At 41.0% G+C, this 27008-nt stretch overlaps 1 protein-coding gene across 3 annotated transcripts; it reads right to left on the bottom strand.

Annotated features, from left to right (window-relative positions):
• On the bottom strand, window positions 1–26969 carry INTS11 (integrator complex subunit 11). 3 transcript variants are annotated; one of them, XM_068171788.1, is made up of 18 exons: window positions 26849–26969; window positions 26494–26674; window positions 25003–25100; window positions 23421–23494; window positions 21508–21736; window positions 20203–20301; window positions 18370–18404; window positions 15004–15142; window positions 11555–11619; window positions 9943–10132; window positions 9325–9408; window positions 9029–9118; window positions 5355–5517; window positions 4473–4580; window positions 3953–4014; window positions 2828–2970; window positions 834–963; window positions 1–160 (listed from the first exon to the last, which is right to left on the bottom strand). In XM_068171788.1, the coding sequence occupies exons 2-18, from the start codon at window positions 26519–26521 to the stop codon at window positions 95–97; spliced, it is 1803 nt and encodes a 600-aa protein (XP_068027889.1). In that variant the 5' UTR covers window positions 26522–26674; window positions 26849–26969; the 3' UTR covers window positions 1–94. The 3 variants fall into 3 exon arrangements, with proteins under 3 accessions (XP_068027889.1, XP_068027890.1, XP_068027891.1); XM_068171789.1 differs by having other exon boundaries at window positions 26869–26915; XM_068171790.1 differs by lacking the exon at window positions 20203–20301.
• Between the last annotated feature and the right edge of the window lie 39 nt (window positions 26970–27008).

Genomic DNA, 27008 nt, shown 5'->3' with positions numbered 1-27008 from the left:
GGACAAACACTGGAATTCTTTTATTAAAACCAAGCAGAAAAAAGCATTGAGAAAGTAAACAAAATAAAATGTGACTCTGGGCTGGGCCCTGCTCTCAGGGGGTGCTCTGGGGCAGCCCTTTCTTCAGCAGGGATGTGAGATAACTGCCAAGCTCTTCATCCTAAAAGGAACACAAAGAGACAGGATGAGAGCAAAATCTTCCCTTGATTGTCCCATTTGGGGCAGTAAATTCAATTTTGGTACCTAGGAACAGACTGAGAGAATTCCTGGACCCTGCAGGATCTCAGGTGAGCTGTGTTTAAAAACTGAAACAACCCACAAATTCATTTCTGGCTGCTCTGACAAACTCTTGCTGTGAAACTTCCATTTCTCAAAGGACCTGAGGGGTTTCCTTTGAGGAAAAGCCCCATTTTTGCTTGAAATCAAGGAATAAACTGATTTTATTGCTTTGCCTTCCAAAGGCATTTCCTTGCTGTCAAGAAAGAGTTTAACAATCCAGAAAGATGAATAATCCAGCCACAGGAAGGGAAGATGATGGGATGATTCAAATAAAAGAATGTTAAGATCAGAAATAGTTCTCTACTTGTTTGAAATTTTCCAAGTAAGAAATACAAAGTGAAATACTCAGCAGAGCTCAAACACAGAACTGAATTAATTAAGTAAGTGCAATTACCCCAGAAGTTCTGTGCTTTACAGAGCTGTAAAACCATTTCTGCTCAACCCCAAAAGCTCAGAAACCAGCAGGGACTCCCCTCATCTTCCCAACTGCTCCAAAGCCAGAGGAGGGAGGTTTGGGATGGGAGGAGTTTGGGTCAGAAATGGGGAATTCCCACCTGGTAGGTCCAGGACACGAGCAGGACTTTGGTTCCTTGGTCCTCTGAGTGAGCCGTGGCCTGGATCAGGATGGACTCCACAGTGATGGAGCCATCAGGGAGGTGCTGCACTGAGTAATCCTTCAGGATCCTGCAGAGACAGAGGAGAAACTGGGGATTTAATTGGGAAAATAAATGCTGGGTCTTCATCCCAAATCCCAGCCTGTTCCTCTCTTGGCTGAGTCCAGGAAGGGAAAAGGGGCTGAGCCACAGCTCATTCTGGTGTTTCCAGCAATCGTGGGGGATTTCCTGCTGAAATTATTCCTGCAGAGTCCATCCAGCTCCAACCTGAGCCCTGCTCTGAGGGAGGAACTCAGCTGCATGGAGGGAAAACCAAATTTTAACATTCTGCTGCTGCCAGCTCAAAGGAGGGAACCCAGCTGAGCTGCTGGATTGGCAGCTGAAATAAATAACCCAGCAGCCCTAAATGGATTTCTGATTCCCTTCAAAGAAACTCTGCTCTGTCTGGAAAAAATAGGATTCCTAGGGGAGCAGCTTTCTTCTCCCCTGCATCCCCAGAGGAGCAGCTTTCTTCTCCACGGGATTCCCAGGGGAGCAGCTTTTCCACGGGATTCCCAGGGGAGCAGCTTTTCCACGGGATTACCAGGGGAGCAGCTTCTCCACGGGATTCCCAGGGGAGCAGCTTTTCCACGGGATTCCCAGAGGAGCAGCTTTTCCACGGGATTCCCAGGGGAGCAGCTTTTCCACGGGATTCCCAGGGGAGCAGCTTCTCCACGGGATTCCCAGGGGAGCAGCTTCTCCACGGGATTCCCAGAGGAGCAGCTTTTCCACGGGATTCCCAGAGGAGCAGCTTTTCCACGGGATTCCCAGGGGAGCAGCTTTCTTCTCCCCTGCATCCCCAGAGGAGCAGCTTTCTTCTCCACGGGATTCCCAGAGGAAGCCCAGGCCCATCCCCACCAGCCCTGGAGCTTCAGAGGAAAACTCCAGCCTTGTGCAGGATCCCTGCTCCAGCAGAAGCACAGCTGGCACTGCAGGAGGGCTGAGCCACCATGGGATGGGACTGCTGCCACCACCCTGACCCACAGGCTGCCAGGACCTGCTCTGACCCTGGCAGTGTTTGGTTTTTTTTGTTTGTTTGTTTGTTTGTACTATTACACTTGTATTTTTTTTAATTTTCCCAGTAAAGAGCTGTTATTTCTATTCCCATATCATTACCTGAGAGCCTTTTAAGTTCAAAATCATAGTAATTCAGTGGGAGGGGGTTTACAATTTCCATTTCAGGGGAGGCTCCTGCCTTCCTTAAGCAGACACCTCTTTCCAAACCACGACACAGCTCTCTGAGAATCACAGAATAATGAGGTTGGAAGAGACCTCTAAGATCATCAAGTCCAACCTATGCCCTAACACCTCTCGAGCCATGGCTAGAGAGATGTTCCACTTCCTCCAAGTTTTGGTTTGCTGCTTGTGGTTAAAAACCACATGGGGGATAAAAAAACCACAGGGATAAAAAACCCCTGAGGGCTAGAAAAGCCTTGCCAGGGGTCAGGGCTCACCCCTTGAGGTGGCTGGGGGGTTTACAATTTCTATTTCAGGGGAAGCTCCTGCCTTCCTTAAGCAGACTCCTTTCAGCTCTCTGGAGCAGTGGCTACAGAGATGTTCCATTTCCTCTAAGACGTGCTTTGCTGCTTGGAAACACAGGGTTAAAAAACACATGGGGATAAAAAACCACTGGGATAAAAAACCCCTGAGGGCTAGAAAAGCCTTGCCAGGGGTCAGGGCTCACCCCCTGAGGTGGCTGGGGGGTTTACATGTTCCATTTCAGGGGAAGCTCCTGCCTTCCTTTCAGCTCTCTGGAGCAGTGGCTACAGAGATTTTCCACTTCCTCCAAGTTTTGGTTTGCTGCTTGGGGTTAAAAACCACATGGGGATAAAAAACCACGGGGATTAAAAAGCCCCTGAGGGCTAGAAAAAGCCTTGCCAGGGGTCAGGGCTCACCCCTTGAGGTGGTTGTAGACCCTGAGCACGGTCTCGTGCTCCTTGCGCGGGTCCTGGATGTGCACGCGGCAGGTGAAGCGCAGCTGATGCTCGGCCAGCCCCAGCTCCTTCAGGGCCTGCTCAGAGGAAACCAGCCTGAAACTCTGGGGGGAAAAAGAGAAATCAAAGGGAGAAAATGAATCCTCAGAGCTTGGGGGAGTTGTGGTGCTGCCCTGGGGTGGGGGGAGGCAGGGAAAGGCTGAAATATCACGGTGGGTCTGTCGCCGCTGAGGGTGGGAAGGAAAGGGAGAGCTGAGAGTGGGACAAAACATGCACCTGGATGATTGTAAATAAATGTTTGACACCATCAGGTTGGTCTCTGGTTTAGCCTCTAGCAGGGGAGTGATGTTTGAAAATAAGGGTGAGGTTGAAGATGAGGCAGTGAGGAGGAGGCAGAAGCGCTCACGGTGATTTGGGGTCTGAAATGTGACAGCACCTTCAGAGGGCACAGAAAACAGCCCCAGAAGAGGGCACAGAAAACGGCCCCAGAAGAGGGCACAGAAAACGGCCCCAGAAGAGGGCACAGAAAACGGCCCCAGAAGAGGGCACAGAAAACAGCCCCAGAGGATATGAAAAACACCCCCAGAGGACAGAAAACACAGAGATATAAAAAAACCCTCAGAGGGCTCAAAACAGCCTCAGAGGACGTGAAAAACATCCTCAGAGGGCACAAAAGAAACACCCTCAGAGAGCCAAAACTGCCTCAGAGGACACAAAAAACAACCTCGGCCACAAAGAACACCCTGAGAGGGCACAAAACATGGAGGACACAAAAAAAACACCCTCAGGGCACACAAAACCCCTGAGAGGACACAAAAACACCCTCAGGGCACACAAAACCCCTGAGAGGACACAAAAAACACCCTCAGGAGACACAAAACCCCTCAGGGGACACAAAAACACCCTCAGGGGACACAAAAACACCCTCAGGGGACACAAAACCCCTGAGAGGACACAAAAACACCCTCAGGGCACACAAAACCCCTGAGAGGACACAAAAACACCCTCAGGGGACACAAAAACACCCTCAGGAGGCACAAAACCCCTGAGAGGACACAAGAGAAGCTGCAGGAGGGCTGTACTCACGTTGTCCTTCATGAGCAACGTGCCGTGCATCAGCTTTGGCTTCTTGGCATCAGGTGCAGCACCTAAAGCAGGGCCAGGGGTACAAAAACACATCAGGAGCTGCTTTTTCACCCCAAAGTGCTCCAGGACTGAGGCCGGGGCACTGCTGAGGCTCAGCCATGGAGATCTGACACCTTTCTTCTCTTCTCTGTTCAATGCACCAGTGGTGTTTATCCACAATCAGAAATATTGACACCTAAGAAATAATATTTAGTGACACACAGCAGCTCCCTCTCTTCCCACAGCACTGCCTGATGGAAGAATTCCATCATTCTTTCTAAAATTCACTTTATAAAAGTAATTCCAGCTCTCCCAAACCAAGCTGCTGCAAGCACACGCGGGGAGCTTGTGCAGGCAGGGTGTGCACATCGATTTTAAAACCCCTACATTCTATTTTAAATATAAATTGACAGCTTTCTACCACCAGCAGCACTACCAAAAAAAAGCAGCAAAAGAGGAAGTGGGGGGTGGGAGGTGTCACCTATGGCTGCTTCCCTTTTGAGGAGGCCCAGGGAGATGTCCACGGGGATGCAGGGGTTGGTGAGGATGGTGGTGGTCTCTCCGTTGGCTGGCATGAAGCAGCTGACATCTGCAAAGGGAACAGCAGCAGCCAAACTTCAGCTCCAAGGGGGAAACTGCAATTAACTGGGCTTCATTAGTGCTAATTAAGGTGTTACAGGCATCAGTTCCTTGAGGGGTGGTGTTAATGCTACCCTGAAGGCCAAAATGGAACAAAAATGTGAAAAGTTTTAATGCCATTCCCTCCTATCCCGTGGAAAACAATCCTAACTCATGTCCAAGGGATCACTGCAATTAAATGGGTTTAATTAGTGTTAATTAAGGTGTTACAGGCATCAGTTCCTTGAGGGGAGGTGTAAATGCTACCCTGAGGGCCAAAATGGATCAAAAATGTCATTTTCAAGCTTTAATGCCATTGCCTCCTCTCCCATGGAAAACAATCCGAATTCACATTTAAGAGGATCACTGCAATTAACAGGGCTTAATTAGTGTTAATTAAGGTGTTAAAGGCATAATTTCCTTGAGGAGAGGTCTGAATGCCACTCCACCTGACTGTGCTGAGGGATCCAGAATGGATCACAAATGTGATTTTCAAGTTTTAATGCCCTCCTAATCCTAATTCATGTTCATCCTAATGCCTAACAACCCTAACTCACATCCAAGGGGGTCCCTGCAATGAACAGGGTTTAATTAGTGCTAATTAAGGAGTTACAGCATCAGTTCCTTGAGGGGAGGTGGGAATGCCACCCCACCTGTGCTGAGGGATCCAGAAGGGATCACTAATGTGATTTCCAAGCGATTTCCCAGCTGTGCTGCCAGTCCCCGCCGTGGCACGGATACCTACGGAACTCCTGCTCGATTTTCTGCTTCAGGAATTCCATTTTCTTGGCCTCCCCGTGGACCAGGAGCACGTTCCTGGGCTCGGCCTGGCGGATCAGCTGCATGATGCCCTTGGCATCGGCGTGGGCGCTGAAGGACATGTACTCCACCTGCATCTTCACCTCCAGCTGCGAGAGCAGAGCGCACCATCGGGAGCTGGCAGTGCTTGGGACACACCCAGATCCCCCTGCACTTCATTAGTGCCACTTAAGGATCATTTCCTCGAGGGGAGATGTAATGCCAGCCCACCTAACTGTGCTGAGGGATCCAAAATGTGTGAAGTTTTAATGCCATTCCCTGCTCCCCCATGGCAAACAGTCCTAATTCCCATTCATGGGGTCACTGCAATTACCTGGGATTCATTAGTGCTAATTAAGGTGTCACAGGATCATTTCCTTGAGGGGAGGTGTGAATGCCAGCCCACCAAACTGTGCTGAGGGACCCAGAATGGATCAAAAATGTGATTTTCAAGTTTTAATGCCATTCCCTCCTCCCCCATGGAACACAATCCTAATTCCCATTCATGGGGTCACTGCAATTACCTGGGATTCATTAGTGCTAATTAAGGTGTCACAGGATCATTTCCTTGAGGGGAGGTGTGAATGCCAGCCCACCTGACTGTGCTGAGGGGCCCAGAATGGATCAAAAATGTGTAAAGTTTTAATGCCATTCCCTGCTCCCCCATGGCAAACAATCCTAACTCGTGTCCAAGACATCCTGCAATTAACAGGGATTCATTAGTGTTAATTAAGATGTTACAGGCATCAGTTCTTTGAGAGGAGCTGTAAGTGCTACCCTTCCTAACTGTGCTGAGGGATCCAGAATGGATCAGAAATGTGATTTTCAAGTTTTAATGCCCTCTTAATCCTAATTCTCATTCACCCTGATGCCTAACAATCCCAATTCACACCCAAAGGGGTCCCTGCAATTAACTGGACTCCATTAGTGCTAATTAAGGAGTTACAGGCATCAGTTCTTTGAGGGAAGCTGCAAGTGCTACTGTTCCTGACTGTGCTGAGGGATCCAGAATGGATCAAAAACGTGTGAAGTTTTAATGCCATTCCCTCCTCCCCCATGGAACACAATCCTAATTCCCATTCATGGGGTCACTGCAATTAACTGGGATTCATTAATGCTAATTAAGGTGTCACAGGATCATTTCCTTGAGGGGAGGTGTGAATGCCAGCCCACCAAACTGTGCTGAGGGACCCAGAATGGATCAAAAATGTGATTTTCAAGTTTTAATGCCATTCCCTCCTCCCCCATGGAACACAATCCTAATTCCCATTCATGGGGTCACTGCAATTACCTGGGATTCATTAGTGCTAATTAAGGTGTCACAGGATCATTTCCTTGAGGGGAGGTGTGAATGCCAGCCCACCTGACTGTGCTGAGGGACCCAGAATGGATCAAAAATGTGTAAAGTTTTAATGCCATTCCCCGCTCCCCCATGGCAAACAATCCTAACTCGTGTCCAAGAGATCCTGCAATTAACAGGGCTTCATTAGTGTTAATTAAGATGTTACAGGCATCAGTTCTTTGAGGGGAGCTGTAAGTGCTACCCTTCCTAACTGTGCTGAGGGATCCAGAATGGATCAGAAATGTGATTTTCAAGTTTTAATGCCCTCTTAATCCTAATTCTCATTCACCCTGATGCCTAACAATCCCAATTCACACCCAAAGGGGTCCCTGCAATTAACTGGACTCCATTAGTGCTAATTAAGGAGTTACAGGCATCAGTTCTTTGAGGGAAGCTGCAAGTGCTACTGTTCCTGACTGTGCTGAGGGATCCAGAATGGATCAAAAACGTGTGAAGTTTTAATGCCATTCCCTCCTCCCCCATGGAACACAATCCTAATTCCCATTCATGGGGTCACTGCAATTAACTGGGATTCATTAATGCTAATTAAGGTGTCACAGGATCATTTCCTTGAGGGGAGGTGTGAATGCCAGCCCACCTGACTGTGCTGAGGGATCCAGAATGGATCAAAAATGTGATTTTCAAGTTTTAATGCCATTCCCTCCTCCCCCATGGAACACAATCCTAATTCCCATTCATGGGGTCACTGCAATTAACTGGGATTCATTAATGCTAATTAAGGTGTCACAGGATCATTTCCTTGAGGGGAGGTGTGAATGCCAGCCCACCAAACTGTGCTGAGGGACCCAGAATGGATCAAAAATGTGATTTTCAAGTTTTAATGCCCTCTTAATCCTAATTCTCATTCACCCTGATGCCTAACCATCCTAATTCACACCCAAAGGGGTCCCTGCAATTAACTGGGCTTCATTAGTGCTAATTAAGGCGTTCCTCCAGGGGAGGTGTAATGCCAGCCCACCTGACCGTGCTGAGGGATTTCCCAGCGGTGATGCTGATTTTAAACCCCTTTTTTGACCAATTCCTTTGGAACACACCCAGATCCCCCCGGATCTGCTTCAGACAAAAGGTAAATTGCCTCAACAAAAAGCTGTCGTGGTTTAGGAGCTCCAGCTGCCTCATTTCTGACAGGATTTGTCACAACAAGCAAATACTGAAGGTCAGCTGGGGTTTTATTATCCAAGTGTGAAAATATATCAGTTGGGAAATGAAAAATTGAAAAAGGTATCAATATATATCAATAAATATCAATATAAAAATTGAACAATATATCAATATTTATCAATATATCAATATAAATATTGAAAAATATATCAATATATATCAATCTATAAAAATAGATATCTATATATCAATATAAAAATTGAAAAAGATATCAATATATATCAGTAAGTATCAATATAAAAATTGAAAAAGATATCAATATATATCAGTAAGTATCAATATAAAAATTGAAAAAGATATCAATATATATAAATATAAAAATTGATAGATATCAATATATATCAATAAATATCAATATATTGAAAAAGATATCAATAAATATCTATATATAAAAATATGTATCAATATGTATCGATATGTATCAATATAAAATTGAAAAAGATATCAATATATATCAATATGTATTAATATATATCAATATAAAAATTGAAAAAGATATCAATATATATCAATATATATCAATATAAAATTGAGAAATATATCAATTTATATCAATATATATCAATATCAAAATTGAAAAATATATCAATATATACAATATATCTCAAAATATATCAATATATATCAAAATATCAATATAAACATTGATAAATATATCAATTTATATAAAAATAAAACAAGGTATATCAAGATACATCAATATATATCAATATAAAAATTGATAAATATATCAATTGAAATGTGAAAACAGATCAATCTCACCTATTTGCCTGTTATTAAACAGTATAAAGTGCCCCTAAGCACTTCAGTTTTAGTAAAATTTAGGAAGTTTTATTTAGGTTTTTTTTTTTTTTTACTTAGTTTTACTTAGGAAGTTTTACTAAAATGTAGTAACCTAAGTTTTATAGCAGAAGGCTCCTCAAAGTTTGGGTTTTTTTGTTTTTTTGGCAGAAATTAATGCAAAAGGGGAAAAAAAAAACCCCAAACCAATTTTGCTAAAGCAAAAAGGAAAAAAAAACCAAAAACCCAAGTGCCCCTCCAAATGTAAAGATGATTTTGAGGTATTTTCAGAGCTGGAAATTGCAAATCCAACTCACAATTTGTCTCCCTTCCATCTCCAGCTTCCTCTGCCCGCTGAGGATCTTGTGGCCCACGGTTCCCTGGACGCAGTAGCCAGGCATGATCACCTGGGGACAAAAAAAAAAAAACCCAGGAAAATCAGAAATTCCATGGATTTGGTCTGGCAAATCCACGTTAAACACCCAAACAGCCACAAGCTTGGAGGCAGCTCCAAGAGGGATTTTGTCCTTTAATTCCAGCTCCTCAAGGAAAGCTGGAGTGCTTGGAGCTCACATGAGGATGGGAAACCAGCCAAAAAACCCCAATTTCTCACCATATTCTTCTCATTGCCTGCCCACTTCCTGAAGATTTGGAGGGACTGTCCTGCATGGAGCATCCCAGGGGTTGCAAACACCACCTGCAAGTCAAAGGTGTGCCAGAAATCACTGCAGAAACCCTTTTCTCCATGATTTCCAGAAATACCCTAAATCTGTGCACTGCACAAACGGGCATTTTTGCTATTTGATTTTATTTCCCCCCCACACCCTTGTCTAAAATTCCCAGGAGCCGAGCTGCTGTTTTAAGAAATTTAACCAAGATTTTCCTGTTTTAGGAAATATTTCAGAGCATCCCCAGTGTCTGATGGAAAACTCTGAGTGGTTTTTTATTTTTTTTTAAATAAACCAGCCAGAATTAAAGCAGCAATAAAAGACCGCGTGGAAAAGAAAACCCTGCCTTGAATCAGGATGTGTAGATGACATAAACACGTAAAATTTTTCATTTCCTCTGAGTGTTTCACCTTTAATTAAATAAAAAAAACCCAGAAATGGATTGGATATTTACAGATCTGGCCTGGCCAGGAGAGGATTTTAGGTGGGGCTGGTGGGGTGGAGGACGCTCAGGGTGATTTGGGATCACACTGGAATAAAAAAGCTCCCAAACCCTCACCTACCATGGGCCCCGGGTTGTCTGCAAAGGCTCTGTCAAAGGCTTTGATGTGTTTGAACTCAAACATGTTCCTCTGCACAAAAGTTTTCCTGATTTTCTGGTTAGTCCAGGTGATGAAGAGTTTGTAATAATGGTTGGCTTTCTCTGTCAGGCCCGTGGAGAAGTAAATTGGAGCTTTCAGGTTCATCCTTTCCCTGCCAAAAAAAAAAAAAAATAGTGAGGGGTAAATAAATCCTTGGGAGTCTCCCAAGGATTTTTTAAGGTGTAATTCCCTGGTTTTTTGAGGTATAAATCAATTATTTTAACACCACCGTGCAGGTTTGAGTGCCCTTCTCACCAGAGACAAATTCCCTGCAAAAAAAAGTGAGGGGCAAATAAATCCTGGCTGTCCATACAGCTGGGGAGTCTCCCAAGGATTTTTTAAGGTGCAATTCCCTGTTTTCGTGAGCTATAAATCAATATTGTGGCTCTCCATAAAACTGGGGAGTCTCCCAAGGATTTTTTTGGGGTGTAATTCCCTGGTTTTGTGAGGTATAAATCAATATTGTGGCTCTCCATAAAGCTGGGGAGTCTCCCAAGGATTTTTTGGGGTGTAATTCCTTGTTTTCATGAGCTATAAATCAATATTCTGGCTGTCCATAAAGCTGGGGAGTCTCCCAAGGATTTTTTGGGTGTATTTCCCTGTTTTTGTGAGCTATGAACCAGTATTCCCAGGTTTTCATGAGCTATGAACCAATATTCCCAGGTTTTCATGAGCTATGAACCAATACTCCCAGGTTTCCATGAGCTATGAAGCAGTATCCCCAGGTTTCCATGAGCTATGAACCAATATTCCCGGGTTTCCATGAGCTATGAACCAATATTCCCGGGTTTCCATGAGCTATGAACCAGTATTCCCGGGTTTCCATGAGCTATGAAGCAGTATTCCCAGGTTTCCATAAGCTATGAACCAATATTCCCAGGTTTCCATGAGCTATACACCAATATTCCCGGGTTTCCGTGAGCTATGAACCAATATTCCCAGGTTTCCATGAGCTATGAACCAATATTCCCGGGTTTCCATGAGCTATGAACCAATATTCCCGGGTTTCCGTGAGCTATGAACCAATATTCCCAGGTTTCCATGAGCTATGAACCAATATTCCCAGGTTTTCGTGAGCTATGAACCAATATTCCCAGGTTTCCATGAGCTATGAAGCAGTATTCCCAGGTTTCCATGAGCTATGAACCAATATTCCCGGGTTTCCATGAGCTATGTACCAATATTCCCGGGTTTCCATGAGCTATACACCAATATTCCCAGGTTTCATGAGCTACGAAGCAGTATCCCCAGGTTTCCATGAGCTATGAACCAATATTCCCGGGTTTCCATGAGCTATGAACCAATATTCCCGGGTTTCCATGAGCTATGAACCAATATTCCCGGGTTTCTGTGAGCTATGAACCAATGCTCCCGGGTTTCCATGAGCTACGAAGCAGTATTCCCAGGTTTCCATGAGCTATGAACCAATATTCCCAGGTTTCCGTGAGCTATGAACCAATGCTCCCAGCAGAGAGCACCCCCTGCGTCCCAGGCCGCAGCAGGCACGCAGCCCCCCAGAGCAGCTGGGGCTCACCAGAACGTCTCCAGCAGAATGCAGAGCTCCTGGGCACGGCCGAGCGCAAAGACCGGGATGAGGACCTGGAACAGACGTGGGGCTCAGAGGCAGAAAGCACACAGCACCCCGGGCCCGGGGAAGGGATTTACTGCATCATCATCATTACTATTATTATTATTATTATTATTATCATCATCATCATCTCTATTATTATCACTATTATCATCATCATCATTATAATTATCATTACCATTATTATCATTATTATAATTATTATCAGTATCATTATTATCCTTATCATTATCATTATTATCATTATTATCATTGTCATCATTATCATTATTATCATTACCATTATTATCCTTATCATTATCATTATTATCATTGTCATATTTATAATTATCATCATTATCATCATTATCATTATCACTATTATCATTATTATAATTGTCATCATTATCATTATTATAATTACCATTATCATAATCATTATTATCATAATAATTATGATTATCATCATTATCATCATTATAATTATCATTATTATCATTATTATTATCATTATCATTATAATCATCATCATTATTATCATTATAATTATAACTATCATTATCATTATTATCATGATCCTTATCATCATTATTATAATTATTATCATTGTTATACTTATCATAATGATCATTATTATCATCATCACTATTGTTATTAGTTCATTATTAGTTCATTAGTCGATTATTTATTATTTTTAGTTTGTTTATTATTGTTTATTGTTAATATTTATCATTATTATTTAATTACCATTTATTTATTTATTGTCATGTATTTATTAGCTAGTCCCTATTATTATTTATTATTAATTATTACTATGTATTTATTCTTATTTTAAATGGCCATGTGTTTATTATTGTGTATTTCTTTGTTACTATTATTTATTATTTTTTCTTTATTATGCATTTTTTAGTTACCATTATTATGTATTCATTATTATTATGCATTCCTTTATTATTTATTTTGTATTAACCATTCTACTTCATTATTATTATGCATTTATTATTTTGGTTGTATTATTTCTAATTTATTTATTATTAATAATTATGATGCATGCATTACTTACTATTATTACTTATTCTTATGTATTATTATTTTGAATTTTTCTTCTTTAGTACTGTTATTTATTTGATTTCATTATTTTATTTATTATTCTTTTTATGCATTTATTATTTATTTACTATTATTTGTTCTTTATATTTATTATTTATGTAATTTTAATATTTATTATTTGCATTATTATTTACTATTCAATTAATTAATACAAAATATTTATTTATTATTAATTATTACTTTGTATTCTTATTTTAAATGGCCATGTGTTTATTATTGTTTATTTTTTGTTACTATTATTTATTTTTTATTATTTAATTGTTATGTATTTTTATTTATAATTTATTATTATGTATTCATTATTATTATTATGTATTTCTTTACTATTTATTATGTATTCATCATTCTACTTCATTATTATTATGCATTTATTATTGTTTTATTATTATTATTTAATTATTAGGACACATGCATTACTTACTATTATTACTCATTCTTATGTATTATTATTTTGAATTATTATCTATTTATTCTTATGTATTTCTGTATTACTATTATCTATTTGATTTAATTATTTTAATTTATTTATTCTTCTTTTTATACATGTATTATTTATTTACTATTAATTATTATTTATTATTAACCAAGTATTTTCATTATGCATTTATGAATATTTATTTATTATTTATTATTGTGTTTATTATTATCAATTAATTATTATTAATGAGTATAATTTCTGTTAAACCCCCTCCCACTTCCTGACAACCTTTACTATTCATTATTATTATTTATCATTATGTAACTTTTATATATATTATTATTTAAATGATTATTTATTATTCTATTAATTATTATTATTATTATTTCTGTTAAACCCCCTTCCACTTCCCGACAGCCTTTACTATTCATTATTATTAGTAATTATTATGTCATCTTTATATTTATTATTATTTTAATAATAATTATTATTATTATCATCATCATCATTATTACTATTATTATTCAAATTTCATTATTATTTAATTAGTATTAATTATTATTTCTGTCAAACCCCCTCCCCCTTTCAGCAACGCAGGATTTTGGGATCTTTTGGGATATTCTGGGATCTTTTGGGATATTTTGGGATGTTTTGGGATATTTGGGGATAATTCTGGGATGTTTTGTGATCTTTTAGGATATTTGGGGATAATTCTGGGATGTTTTGGGATATTCTGGGCTATTTTGGGCTATTCTGGAATATTCAGGAGATTTTGGACTATTTTGGGATATTCTGGGCTATTCTGGGATGTTTTGGGACTTTTGGGATATTTTGGGATATTCTGGGCTATTTTCAGATATTTGGGGACATTTTGGGATGTTTTGGGATATTCCAGGATATTCTGGGATCTTTTGGGATCCTGTGGGCTATTTTGGGATATTCTGGGCTATTTTTGGATATTTGGGGACATTCTGGGACGTTTTGGGATATTCCAGGATATTTTGGGATATTCCGGGATATTTTGGGATATTTTGCACTATTCTGGGATCCTGTGGGCTATTTTGGGATATTCTGGATTATTTTTGGATATTTGGGGACATTTTGGGACGTTTTGGGATATTCCAGGATATTTTGGGCTATTCTGGGCTGTATTGGGATCTTTTGGGCTATTTTTGGCCATTTGGGGACATTCTGGGATATTTTGGGATATTCCGGGATATTTTAGGGTATTTCGGGATATTTTGGGATATTTTGCACTATTCTGGGATCCTGTGGGCTATTTTGGGATATTCTGGGCTGTTTTTGGATATTTGGGGACATTTTGGGATATTTTGGGATATTCTGGGATATTTTAGGGTATTTCGGGATATTTTGGGATATTTTGCACTATTCTGGGATCCTGTGGGCTATTTTGGGATATTCTGGGCTATTTTTGGATATTTGGGGACATTCTGGGACGTTTTGGGATATTCCAGGATATTTTGGGATATTCCGGGATATTTTGGGATATTTTGCACTATTCCGGGATATTTTAGGCTATTTTGGGATATTCTGGATTATTTTTGGATATTTGGGGACATTTTGGGACGTTTTGGGATACTCCAGGATATTTTGGGCTATTCTGGGCTGTATTGGGATCTTTTGGGCTATTTTAGGATATCTGGGGACGTTTTGGGATATTCCGGGATATTTTAGGGTATTTCGGGATATTTTGGGATATTTTGCACTATTCTGGGATCCTGAGGGCTATTTTGGGATATTCTGGGCTATTTTCGGATATTTGGGGACATTTTGGGATATTTTGGGACATTCCAGGATATTCTGGGTGTGTTGGGATGTTTCTGAGGATCTGCTGAGGGCAGCAGGAGCGCGGCAGAGCCCGCTGTACCTTCCCTCCTCTCTCCACGGTCTCGTGGACTTTCTTGAGGAAATCCCTCTCCCGGCAGCGCTTGGAGTCCCGGATGGTGGTGGCGTAGGTGGACTCGGTGATCAGCAGATCCGGGCGGCACTTATCGATCCAGGCGGCCCTGGGCAGGGAACGGCACCGAGTCACAGCGGGAAACGGCCTCGGAGGCTCACCTGGGAACCTGCAACCCCACTGGGAACCCGCAATCCATCTCAAAACCTGCAATCCAGCTAGGAACCTGCAACCCCGCTGGGAACCTGCACTCCATCTCAAAACCTGCAACCCCGCTGGGAACCCGCAATCCAGCTAGGAACCCGCAATCCAGCTAGGAACCTGCAACCCCGCTGGGAATCTGCAATCCATCTCAAAACCTGCAACCCCGCTGGGAACCTGCAATCCATCTCAAAACCTGCAACCCCGCTGGGAACCTGCAATCCATCTCAGAACCTGCAACCCTGCTGGGAACCCGCAATCCAGCTAGGAACCTGCAACGCCGCTGGGAACCTGCAACCCCGCTGGGAACCTGCAACCCTGCTGAGAACCTGCAATCCACCTCAAAACCTGCAACCCCGCTGGGAACCTGCAATCCAGCTGGGAACCCGCAATCCATCTCAAAACCTGCAATCCAGCTAGGAACCTGCAACCCTGCTGGGAACCTGCAACCCTGCTGGGAACCTGCAACCCCGCTGGGAACCTGAAATCCATCTCAAAACCTGCAACCCATCCCAAAATCTGCAATGCGTCTGGGAACCTGCAACCCTGCTGGGAACCTGCAACCCATCTCAAAACCTGTAACCCCGCTGGGAACCTGCAACCCATCCCAAAATCTGCAATGCGTCTGGAAATCTGCAACCCAGCTAGGAATCTGCACCCATCTGGGAATCTCCAATCCATCTCAAAACCTGCAACCCAATTGGGAATCTGCAACCCAGCTGGAATCTGCAATCCACCTCAAGATCTCCAATCCAGCTGGGAATCTGCAACCCATCTCAAAATCTGCAATCCATCTGGCACTCTCCAAGCCATCTGGAAATCTGCAACCCAGCTGGGAATCTGCAACCTATCTCAAAATCTGCAATCCACCTGGAAATCTGCATCTCAAAATCTGCAATCCACCTGGAAATCTGCATCTCAAAATCTGCAATCCACCTGGAAATCTGCATCTCGAAATCTCCAATCCAGCTGGAAATCTCCAGCCATCTCAAAATCTCTGGATTGGGGAATGGCACTGTGTCCACAGGAAATGGGAATAAAGTGTGCCTTGGGAATTCTGAGCTTTGCTTAAATTAATCCAGCTCAAAATTGAAATTATAGACTTTGAAAAGCAACGTTTATCCACTTTATTACCAGTTTAAAATGCATTGAAATTCAAAAATCACAGTAGGAAATGGTCTCTGGGGTTCTTCACCTGAAAATTTCCGATCCATCCGAAAAGCTCTGGATTGGGGAATGGCACTGTGTCCACAGGAATAAAGTGTGCCTTTGGAACTCTGAGCTTTGCTTAAATTAATCCAGCTCAGAATTGAAATTACAGAGCTCAAAAAGCAGTATTTATCCACATTATTACCAGTTTTAAATTAATTAAAATTCAAAAATGAGAGCAGGAAATGGTTTCTGGCCTTTTTGATCTGAAAATCTCCAAGCTGGACTGGGGAATGGCACTGTGTCCACAGGAAATGGGAGTAAATAAATAAAGGAAAATACTAAAGGAAAATAAATAAAGGAATATAACAAATAAAGGAAATGGGAATAAATTCAATAATACCCCTGGAATTCTGTGGTAGCTTTGTTTAAATTAATCCAGGTCAAAACTGAAATTACAGAGCTCAAAAAGCAACATTTATCCAGTCTTAAATGCATTATTAAATTTATCCAGTTTTAAATGCATTAAAATATTCATCTAAATAGCAGGGACATCATAAATCTCTGATATATGCCAGTGAAAATACATATATGAGAGATTTATAATATTATGACATATAAGCCTTGAAGTTTGTGATTAATAATCTCTTAGAAAGTAAAAAACACCATAAAAAACCATTCCAAACGCTGACGTCCAACTAGGACACAGCCCTAAAAAGAAATGAATCGATTAAAAATGAACGAATCTATGAAAAATAAATTAATGTGAATATTCAGATTACATCAAGGCCTATCTGGCAGGTTTAAGGTAAATATCTTCACTCCCACAGTTCAAAATTGTATTTCTATTCCAGCAGAGACATCATTAAATATTCCAAAGAACTCAGGTGTTGGGGAAGATGAAATAGGAAAACCTTATAAATATGATTGCCTGGCAAAAGATTTGGAAAATCCAGACATTGAGATGAGAACTAGATTTGAAATAACAAACCTTGACTACTGAATAACTAGAAAACAACAGTGTGGCCAGGTTGAAAGCAATCCCCCTTCTGATTAAACAACGCCCTTTACCTGCAGATAGGTCCAAAGGTCACATGGAATGCTCGGTCTCACCCCCAATGTATGGTTCATCCCACACCTGTGACCCTCCCCTGTGCAGATAGGTCCAAAGGTCACATGGAATGCTCTGTCTCACCCCCAATGTATGGTCCATCCCACACCTGTGACCCTCCCCTGTGCAGATAGGTCCAAAGGTCACATGGAATGCTCTGTCTCACCCCCAATGTATGGTTCATCCCACACCTGTGACCCTCCCCTGTGCAGATAGGTCCAAAGGTCACATGGAATGCTGTGTCTCACCCCCAATGTATGGTTCATCCCACACCTGTGACCCTCCCCTGTGCAGATAGGTCCAAAGGTCACATGGAATGCTGTGTCTCACCCCCAATGTATGGTTCATCCCACACCTGTGACCCTCCCCTGTGCAGATAGGTCCAAAGGTCACATGGAATGCTCTGTCTCACCCCCAATGTCTGGTTCATCCCACACCTGTGACCCTCCCCTGAAGTATCAGATATCTGTGACCCCACTGGCCCCACTTGGGCCAGTGCTCCCACCTTGAAGCCCTCTGATAAGGTGTGCGCGAGGGACCAGACTCCCTCTTGGACCTTCCTCTCTTGGACCTTCCTCTCTTGGACCTTCCTCTCTTGGACCTTCCCCTGGGACCCTCACCTGGAAGCCTCGCTCCCTCTCTCTCCCTGGGCCTGCCACGAGTTGCGCCTGGCAACTCCAAGCAGGGCCTTTCCCCCTTTTAATAAACCACATCTTCCAAGACCTGACTTCAGAGATCTCTCATCCACCCAAACCGTCCTGGAGACCCGCGCTCGCTACACTCAGGCTGATGAGCCCCTACAGTTAAGAGCAGCGGGGCTGACACCTGCCAGCCAGAAACGCCCGAAGCTCAGGGGAACTCAGCGTCGCACTCACCCCAGGTGTCTGTCCGGCGTCATGTTATAATCACCCTGGGGAGACAGAAACACACACAGGCTGGGCTTGGCTGTGCCTTCAGATTACCTCCAGCCGCCAAGGGAGGCCCAAATGTATAATATAAAAAGTATAAATAGTGTTTAGATAGTATAATGTAGAAATATAACATATATTGATACAGAAAAAGAGATATAATTATATATTTGATGTATTATATAAATTTTATATCATAATATAAATACATTATATAGAAAATATATGGTATATAATACACATAAATATAAATTAAATTTATATTTATAACATATTTATATTATTTATATAATACATATATATTTATAATACATTTATATATTTAAATAGATATTTAAAAATATATAAATATATTATATTTATAATGTATTTATAATATATTATTTATATATATTTTATATATAATATATTATCATTCATAATTACAATATATTACATACTTATATATAATTATATAAATTTATAATATATTATTTATATAATACATATATAATATATAATAGATATTATAGAACATAATATATAATTTTAAATTATAATATGTAATATATAGATTTGTATTAAATATGTAAAATCTATATAATGCATATTTATATAATAACTATATATTATATGTAATTTATTTTATATATTTTAGATTATTATATATAAACATATATATTAAAGATATAAAGTATATAATATATATTTATATCTTTATATAACCAATATATATATTATATACAAAACATGCAATATATTATATACTCTATATATATTTTTAGATCATTACATATTATATACAACATATATAATAAAAATATAATTTATTATATATATTATGTATAATATAAATATATAATAAAAATATAGATAATATATAATACATAATACATATTATATATAACATTAACATATAACATATATGATATATATTAATTATATATGTGTATATATATAATATGTATTATATTGTATGTATTATGTATAATATGGATTATATGATATATTTATATATATGTATATTATATATTATATGTTATATATTATATATTAAATTTCATATTATATATAATCTATATATAATAATATACGTAATATATAATCTTATATGCAATATATATTATAGATATGATATGTAATATATAGTATTTAATATATAATATATATTATATATAACCTATATATAATAATATATAGATTATATGATCTTATATGTAATATATATATTATATTACCCATATTATATATTATATATAATATTTCATATATGAAATATATTATATAATGTAATATATATAATAATATATAACATATATTATATATAACATACATTATTTATATTATCATTATATATTAATAATATATAATGCAATGTAACGTAACGTAATGTAATAACGTAATATAATGAAATGTAATGAAATGTAATGAAATGTAATGAAATGTAATGTAATATAATGTAATGTGATGTAGTATAATGTAATATAATGTAATGTAATATAATGTAATATAATGTAATAATGTAATATAATGTAATATAACATATTATACATAATATACATTATTATCATTATATATATTACTAATATAGAATATATGATGTATCATACATTGTGCATCATCTATAATATGTAATATCTCACATATGATATAACATAAATACCTGCATTAGACGTATCACGTGCGCACAGAACACATATCCCTATCATCCATGAAACGCGGATCCGTCCCCCAGACAGATGTGCCGCGAAGGACGCGTCCAGCGCGCACATCTGGGGCTCTCGGGACTGGAAGGGCAGGAGTTCCCGTGCGCCCACTCACCGTGTACACCACGGCCTCGCAGCCCACCCTGATCTGGAACATGGCCGCTCCCAGCACGTGGCCTGCGTAGTACGCCTTGATCTGCAGCTCCTCGTCCACCTGCGCCAGGGCAAACGCGTTAGCCTTACGGCTTTCATTAGCGCCCAGCACGGGAAATCAGCTCCTGCCGATCAGTTACTGGAACAGGGTCTGTCCTGCTGACTACTGTAACCATTCTGTCCACATGTGGAGAAACCAGCTATTGCATCTCTTCTAACAAATTCTGTAATTGCTATTGATTCCAAATGACAAGTATTACAATAAATTACTGACCACCTGTGGATAAATAAATTATTATAATTAATTTGATCATTAATTTTAATTTAACCCCTTGATTCATTAGCTTTAATTTTAATTTAACCCCTTGATTCATTAGCTACATTCCTAGCTTAACCTCTTGATTCATTAGCTTTAATTTTAATTTAACACTTTGATTCATTAGCTTTAATTTTAATTTAACCCCTTGATTCATTAGCTGTATTTTAATTTAACCCCTTGATTCATTAGCTACACTCCTAGCTTAACCCCTTGATTCATTAGCTTTAATTTTAATTTAACCCCTTGATTCATTAGCTGTATTTTAACCCCTTGATTCATTAGCTACATTCCTAGCTTAACCTCTTGATTCATTAGCTTTAATTTTAATTTAACCCCTTGATTCATTAGCTTTAATTTTAATTTAACCCCTTGATTCATTAGCTACACTCCTAGCTTAACCTCTTGATTCATTAGCTTTAATTTTAATTTAACACTTTGATTCATTAGCTTTAATTTTAATTTAACCCCTTGATTCATTAGCTGTATTTTAATTTAACCCCTTGATTCATTAGCTACACTCCTAGCTTAACCCCTTGATTAATTAGCTTTAATTTTAATTTAACCCCTTGATTCATTAGCTGTATTTTAATTTAACCCCTTGATTCATTAGCTACACTCCTAGCTTAACCTCTTGATTCATTAGCTTTAATTTTAATTTAACCCCTTGATTCCTTAGCTGTATTTTTAATTTAACCCCTTGATTCATTAGCTGTGTTTTTAATTTAACCCCTTGATTCATTAGCTGTGTTTTTAATTTAACCCCTTGATTCCTTACCTGTGTTTTTAATTTAACCCCTTGATTCATTAGCTGTGTTTTTAATTTAACCCCTTGATTCCTTTGCTGTATTTTTAATTTAACCCCTTGATTCATTAGCTGTGTTTTTAATTTAACCCCTTGATTCATTAGCTGTGTTTTTAATTTAACCCCTCGATTCCCAAGCCCCTGACCTGCACTGTCTGGTGCAGGTGCACGGCCACCACTTTCTTCATGCAGTCTTTGATCATCTGCGAGGTGAAGAAGTTGGTTTCCCCCTTCTTGTCCACGGTGATCTTCCTGTAGTCCTCCAGCAGGATGGGGCAGATGGCCTTGGTGGGGTGGGTCATGTAAATGGGGCCATCATAGCCCACCATCTCACTGAAATAGGGCAGAGCCCCACAGTGGTCCAGGTGGAAGTGGCTGCAAAAATAAAAATAAAATTTAAAAAAAATCCACAATGGCTGTGTTAGTATTGTAAATTCAGGTGAACCCGTTGGGAGGAAATGCTGATGTGTGACTCCAGTCCAGGAGGCTGAATGATTTCTTTATTATAACTATGCTATAACCCATTAATATACTATTTAAAGGAGATCCTAAAGCCACAAACCTACTTTTCTAACTCCCATATCCAACTCCCAGCTCGTGCCCCTCTCTGAGAGTGCAGCCACAGGTGGGTTGGATTGGCCATCAGCTCCAACAATCCTCACCAGAACCCAACCAAGCAATCACCCCAGGTGAACAATGCTCCAAGCACGTTCCACATGGGAAAACGAGGAGCAGGAATAGAAATTGTTTTCTCTTTCCTCCCTCTGTGCTCCTCTATGAAAAAATCCTGAGAGAGAGAGAACGTGCCTGCCACAGGGGCTGGTTTTTTAGCTGAATGCCCAGCGTGGGGATGGAAATCCAGGCATCCTGCAGGGTTGAATCCTGTTCTGGCCTGGATTTGGTGCTGGAGTTCTTCTCCTCTGCTCAGCCCCAGTTCCTACAAGGCCAGCTTTGTTCTGCCTTCAGCCCACAGAGGATGCTTTATTTTCCTCCAGACCCTCATCCCTGTTTCCTCCTGATGATTGCCCCTTCCCCCCTTCCTTCACCCTCAGCTCAGCGCCCTGAGGAGGAGCACGGGGAGAATTCCCAAAAACAAGGAGCAGGAATAGAAATTGTTTTCCCTTTCTTCCCTCTGTGCTCCTCTATGAAAAAATCCTGAGAGAGAGAAGAATGTGCCTGCCACATGTCAGCGTTCAGGAACACACATAATCACAGAACATGATTATATGCATATAATAATAATTGAAGATTACTGAATAATACTTGAATAATTATAATTGCATAATAATTAAAATAATAATTGAATAATTATTGAAGAGCTCTGGGAATCAGGGGTACAGACCCAAATCTGACTCCCACACGGCTTTCGAGCTGAACGTATTTTATGTCCTATCGTTATAGAACTTCCATATTAATTATTAGACTTATATTGTTCTGTCGTATACATTGATCCCATTCAAGCATGAATTTCTCGTGATCTTTCTCAAGTCCCCTGACCACAGTTTCTCATGATTATTCTTACGACTAAACAATAATAATATATTATTTATATAATTATAAGTAATATTTATGTATTAATTAATAATAATTATCTATTAACAGTTATATATGAATTCCAATTCGAATTATATAATTATAGATTATTTTATATATTATATATTTCTATCATGTATATGATATATTAATTGTAATTGATTGATAATTGTTAAATTAATAACTGACGATTATATTTAATTATAACAATCCCATCTAACAGCTCCATCATTTATCATATACTGGTCACACCGGTGCAGCTCTAGCGAGCACAAGGCCTAGACTTTCCCAGGGTATTTCCCCAGGGCCCACCAAGCCTGACTTTCATCTAGCTCCCCAGATCCCCGTGATTTTAAAAGCCTTTTGCTATCTATCAGCTGCACAGAATTCAGCCTGGGTGGCTCCCAGACCTTTTCCAGCTGTGCAGGACATGGAAAAAGCAGCTCAAATAGGAGGGATGGGCTTGGGAAGTGTTTGGGATGGCAGGGACAGCACAAAAGGAGCTGGAACAGGGAAGGAGGCTCACCTGATGATGACACAGTCCAGGAAATCAGTCAGCCTTCCATTCTGGGTGATGTAGGAGAAGTCAGGGAAGCGCCTCTGCAGCCACGGGAAAACAGGCAATGCATCAGGAATGCATCAGTGATCCCAAAAAACACGGAGGGAATGGGACAGTGGGACACTGGGAATGTGCTGAGCCCTCTCCAGGCAGCACCAGCACCACTGATCCAACAAAAAAAGGGGGGGAATGGGATATTGGGAATGTGCTGAGCCCTTTCCAACAACACCAGCATCACTGATCCAACAAAAAAAGGGGGGAATGGGACATTGGGAATGTGCTGAGCCCTCTCCAGGCAGCACCAGCACCACTGATCCAACAAAAAAAGGGGGGGAATGGGATATTGGGAATGTGCTCAGCCCTCTCCAGGCAGCACCAGCACCACTGATCCAACAAAAAATGGAGGGAATGGGACATTGGGAATGTGCTGAGCCCTTTCCAACAACACCAGCATCATTGATCCAACAAAAAATGGGGGGAATGGGACATTGGGAATGTGCTCAGCCCTCTCCAGGCAGCACCAGCACCACTGATCCAACAAAAAATGGAGGGAATGGGACATTGGGAATGTGCTGAGACCTCTCCAGGCAGCACCAGCACCACTGATCCAACAAAAAATGGAGGGAATGGGACATTGGGAATGTGCTGAGCCCTTTCCAACAACACCAGCATCACTGATCCAACAAAAAATGGGGGGAATGGGACATTGGGAATGTGCTGAACCCTCTCCAGGCAGCACCAGCACAACTAATCCAAAAAAAAAACCATGGAGGGAAGAGCCTGGGACTCTGGGAATGTGCTGATCCTTCTCCAGGAAGCATCAGCATCACTGATCCAAAAAAAAATAGGGAAAGAATGGGATATTGGGATTGTGCTGAGCCCTTTCCAACAACACCATGACCACTGATCCAACAAAACCCATGGAGGGAATGGGACACTGGGAATGTGCTGAGCCCTCTCCAGGCAGCACCAGCAGCTTTTGTGTGCAGGGAGAGGCAGAAATGAGGGGACAGACAGAGAACTGACCCTTTCATAAATAAATTATTATTTTGTCTCCCAAGTAAAATGGGTGCTGAACACATCCTGGCTCTGAGGCACAAAGCCCCAAAAGCTTTCCTGTCACAGCACATTTGCTGCTTGAACTAAATCCTACAGAATATTTGTGCCATCATTCCTTTCCTGCTGTGTCAGGCAAGCCAAAATCAGGAGTTTCCTTCTCTCTCCCTGGAGCAGCAGAAATGTGGTGAGGATCCCACCTGGAATGAGCTGCCCCAAAGCTAAGGACAGGATTCCTGCTCACAGGAAATCCACAGAGTCCAAACCCACCTGGAATGGAGCATTTGCAGCTGCTTTAATAAACATTTTCCCCAAGTCCACAAGCCAGGGAAAGGAGGGCTGACATTTCATGGCATATTTGAAGACAAGGGAGATTTCTGAAGGGGAAGGAGCAGCTCTGGCACCGTCCAGCTCCAGCAGGGGCTGATGGAGGAGCCCAGAAATGCAGGTGGGACAGGAGGGGAGGGCCGGAGCTGGCCCAGGGGACACTCACATCATCGTTGTAGCCCATGTGCATGCCACAGTCCAGCATGACGTTCTTGCCAGCGATGGACACCAGGATGCAGCTCCTGCCCACGTCCTGCCCAGCACCTGGACATCAGCAAAACACCAGGAAACAGCAAGAAAACATCACAAAACATCAGGAGAACACCAGGAAAACATCACAAAACACCGGGAAACAGCATGAAAACATCAGCAAAACACCAGCAAAGCATCACAAAACACCAGCAAAACACCAGGAGAACATCACAAAACACCAGGAAACACGAGGGAAACATCACAAAACACCAGGAAACACCATGAAAACATCAGCAAAACACCAGGAAAACATCACAAAACATCAGGAAACAGCATGAAAACATCAGAAAACATCAGCAAAACACCAGGAAAACATCACAAAACATCAGCAAAACACCAGGAAAACATCACAAAACACCAGGAGAACACCACAAACCCCCAGCAAAACACCAGGAAAACATGGGGAAAACACCACCAGCAAAATACCAATAAAACACCAGCAAAACACCAGGAAAACATCACAAAACACCAGCAAAATATTGGCAAAACACCAATAAAACACCACCAACAAAATACCAATAAAACATCAATAAAACACCAGGAAAACACCAGCAAAATACCAGGAAAACAACGCCAGCAAAATACCTGTAAAGCACCAGTAAAGCACCAGCAAAACAGCAGTAAAACAGCACCAGCAAAAAAAAAAAAAAAAACAAAAAAAAACCCAGCAAAATACCAATAAAACTCCAAACACCAGCAAAACACCAATAAAACAGCACCAGCAAAATACCAGCAAAACATCAATAAAACACCACCAAAGTATCAGCAAAACACCAGTAAAGCATCAATAAAACACCAGTCAAACATCAATAAAACATTAGCAAAATACCAGTAAAACACCGGCAAAACACCAGTAAGACACTGGCAAAACAGCTCTGAGAAAAGCTGCAATTCTTTCAGAAAGAAAAAGCAAGTAAAGGTCTGCAGAAACTTCCTGCAATTGCAGTTTCAATGAAGAGAGGAGAATCCTTTATCTGGCAAGGATCAGGACTCCTCTTCCAGCTGCTTTGCTCTCGTTAAGCTTCGTTAAGTTAAACCCAGACCAAGGCTGAAAATGATCCATGAGGATAAAGCAGATCTGCTGCTCAGCACATCCTCTGCCCTCTCACTACAAAACCCATTAAAAACAGATTAAACAGGGGAAAACGAGAAGCATTTTCTTCCTGTGGTTCTTTAGCACTGTAGTGAATTAATGCTCCAACACAACACCACAGTACCTTTACAAGAATAACTTCATTAATCCTGATTAATTAATCCAAATGGTTAGAAGTGTCACTGGAAAAACCAAATGAGGGCAGAGAGATGGTGACAGGAATCAGATCAGAAATTCCAAATATGACCCTGCATTCCAAACCCCCCAGGTTTTCAGTGTCTGTATTTCAAGGCGATTTTAGGCCGGACTTACCCAAGGGGGTGACTTTGATCTCAGGCATTTTTACCCCACTCCACGTGCCAGACCCGCACAGGAAATTACTCCAGGAGCAGATCCGCGGGGAGCACAACGAGGGAGGATTTCGCTGGTTTTACAGGCGCCATTTCAATTGTTTTCCAGGATCCGAAGACTCGAGCAGAGACCAAACTTTCTCCTGAGGCGAGACACAAAACACGCGAGAGGCGGTAAACAACAACCTGTGGGGAAGCGGCCCCGTTTGGCGGCGATATCCACCACCGCTGCTGCGAGCCGGGGAAACACGGATAGGAACACACAAAAACAGACAAAAAAAAGCACAAAACCACAAACAAAAACCACTTAAAAATACACAAAACCCCGCAAATTCACCCAGGCCCGGCCTCACACCCGGCGCCTCCTCCGCGCCTGCGCCGAACCGCGCGGATTGGCCGAGCCGCAATGACGCACGCGAAGCGGATTGGCCGGCGGGGCGCGGCGGGTGGCGGACGCGGCGCTGATTGGCGGTGCGG

Source organism: Anomalospiza imberbis, chromosome 23 (assembly GCF_031753505.1).
Source record: "Anomalospiza imberbis isolate Cuckoo-Finch-1a 21T00152 chromosome 23, ASM3175350v1, whole genome shotgun sequence".
Classification (NCBI taxonomy): domain Eukaryota; kingdom Metazoa; phylum Chordata; class Aves; order Passeriformes; family Viduidae; genus Anomalospiza; species Anomalospiza imberbis.
This window is presented reverse-complemented; position numbering and strand designations above follow the sequence as displayed.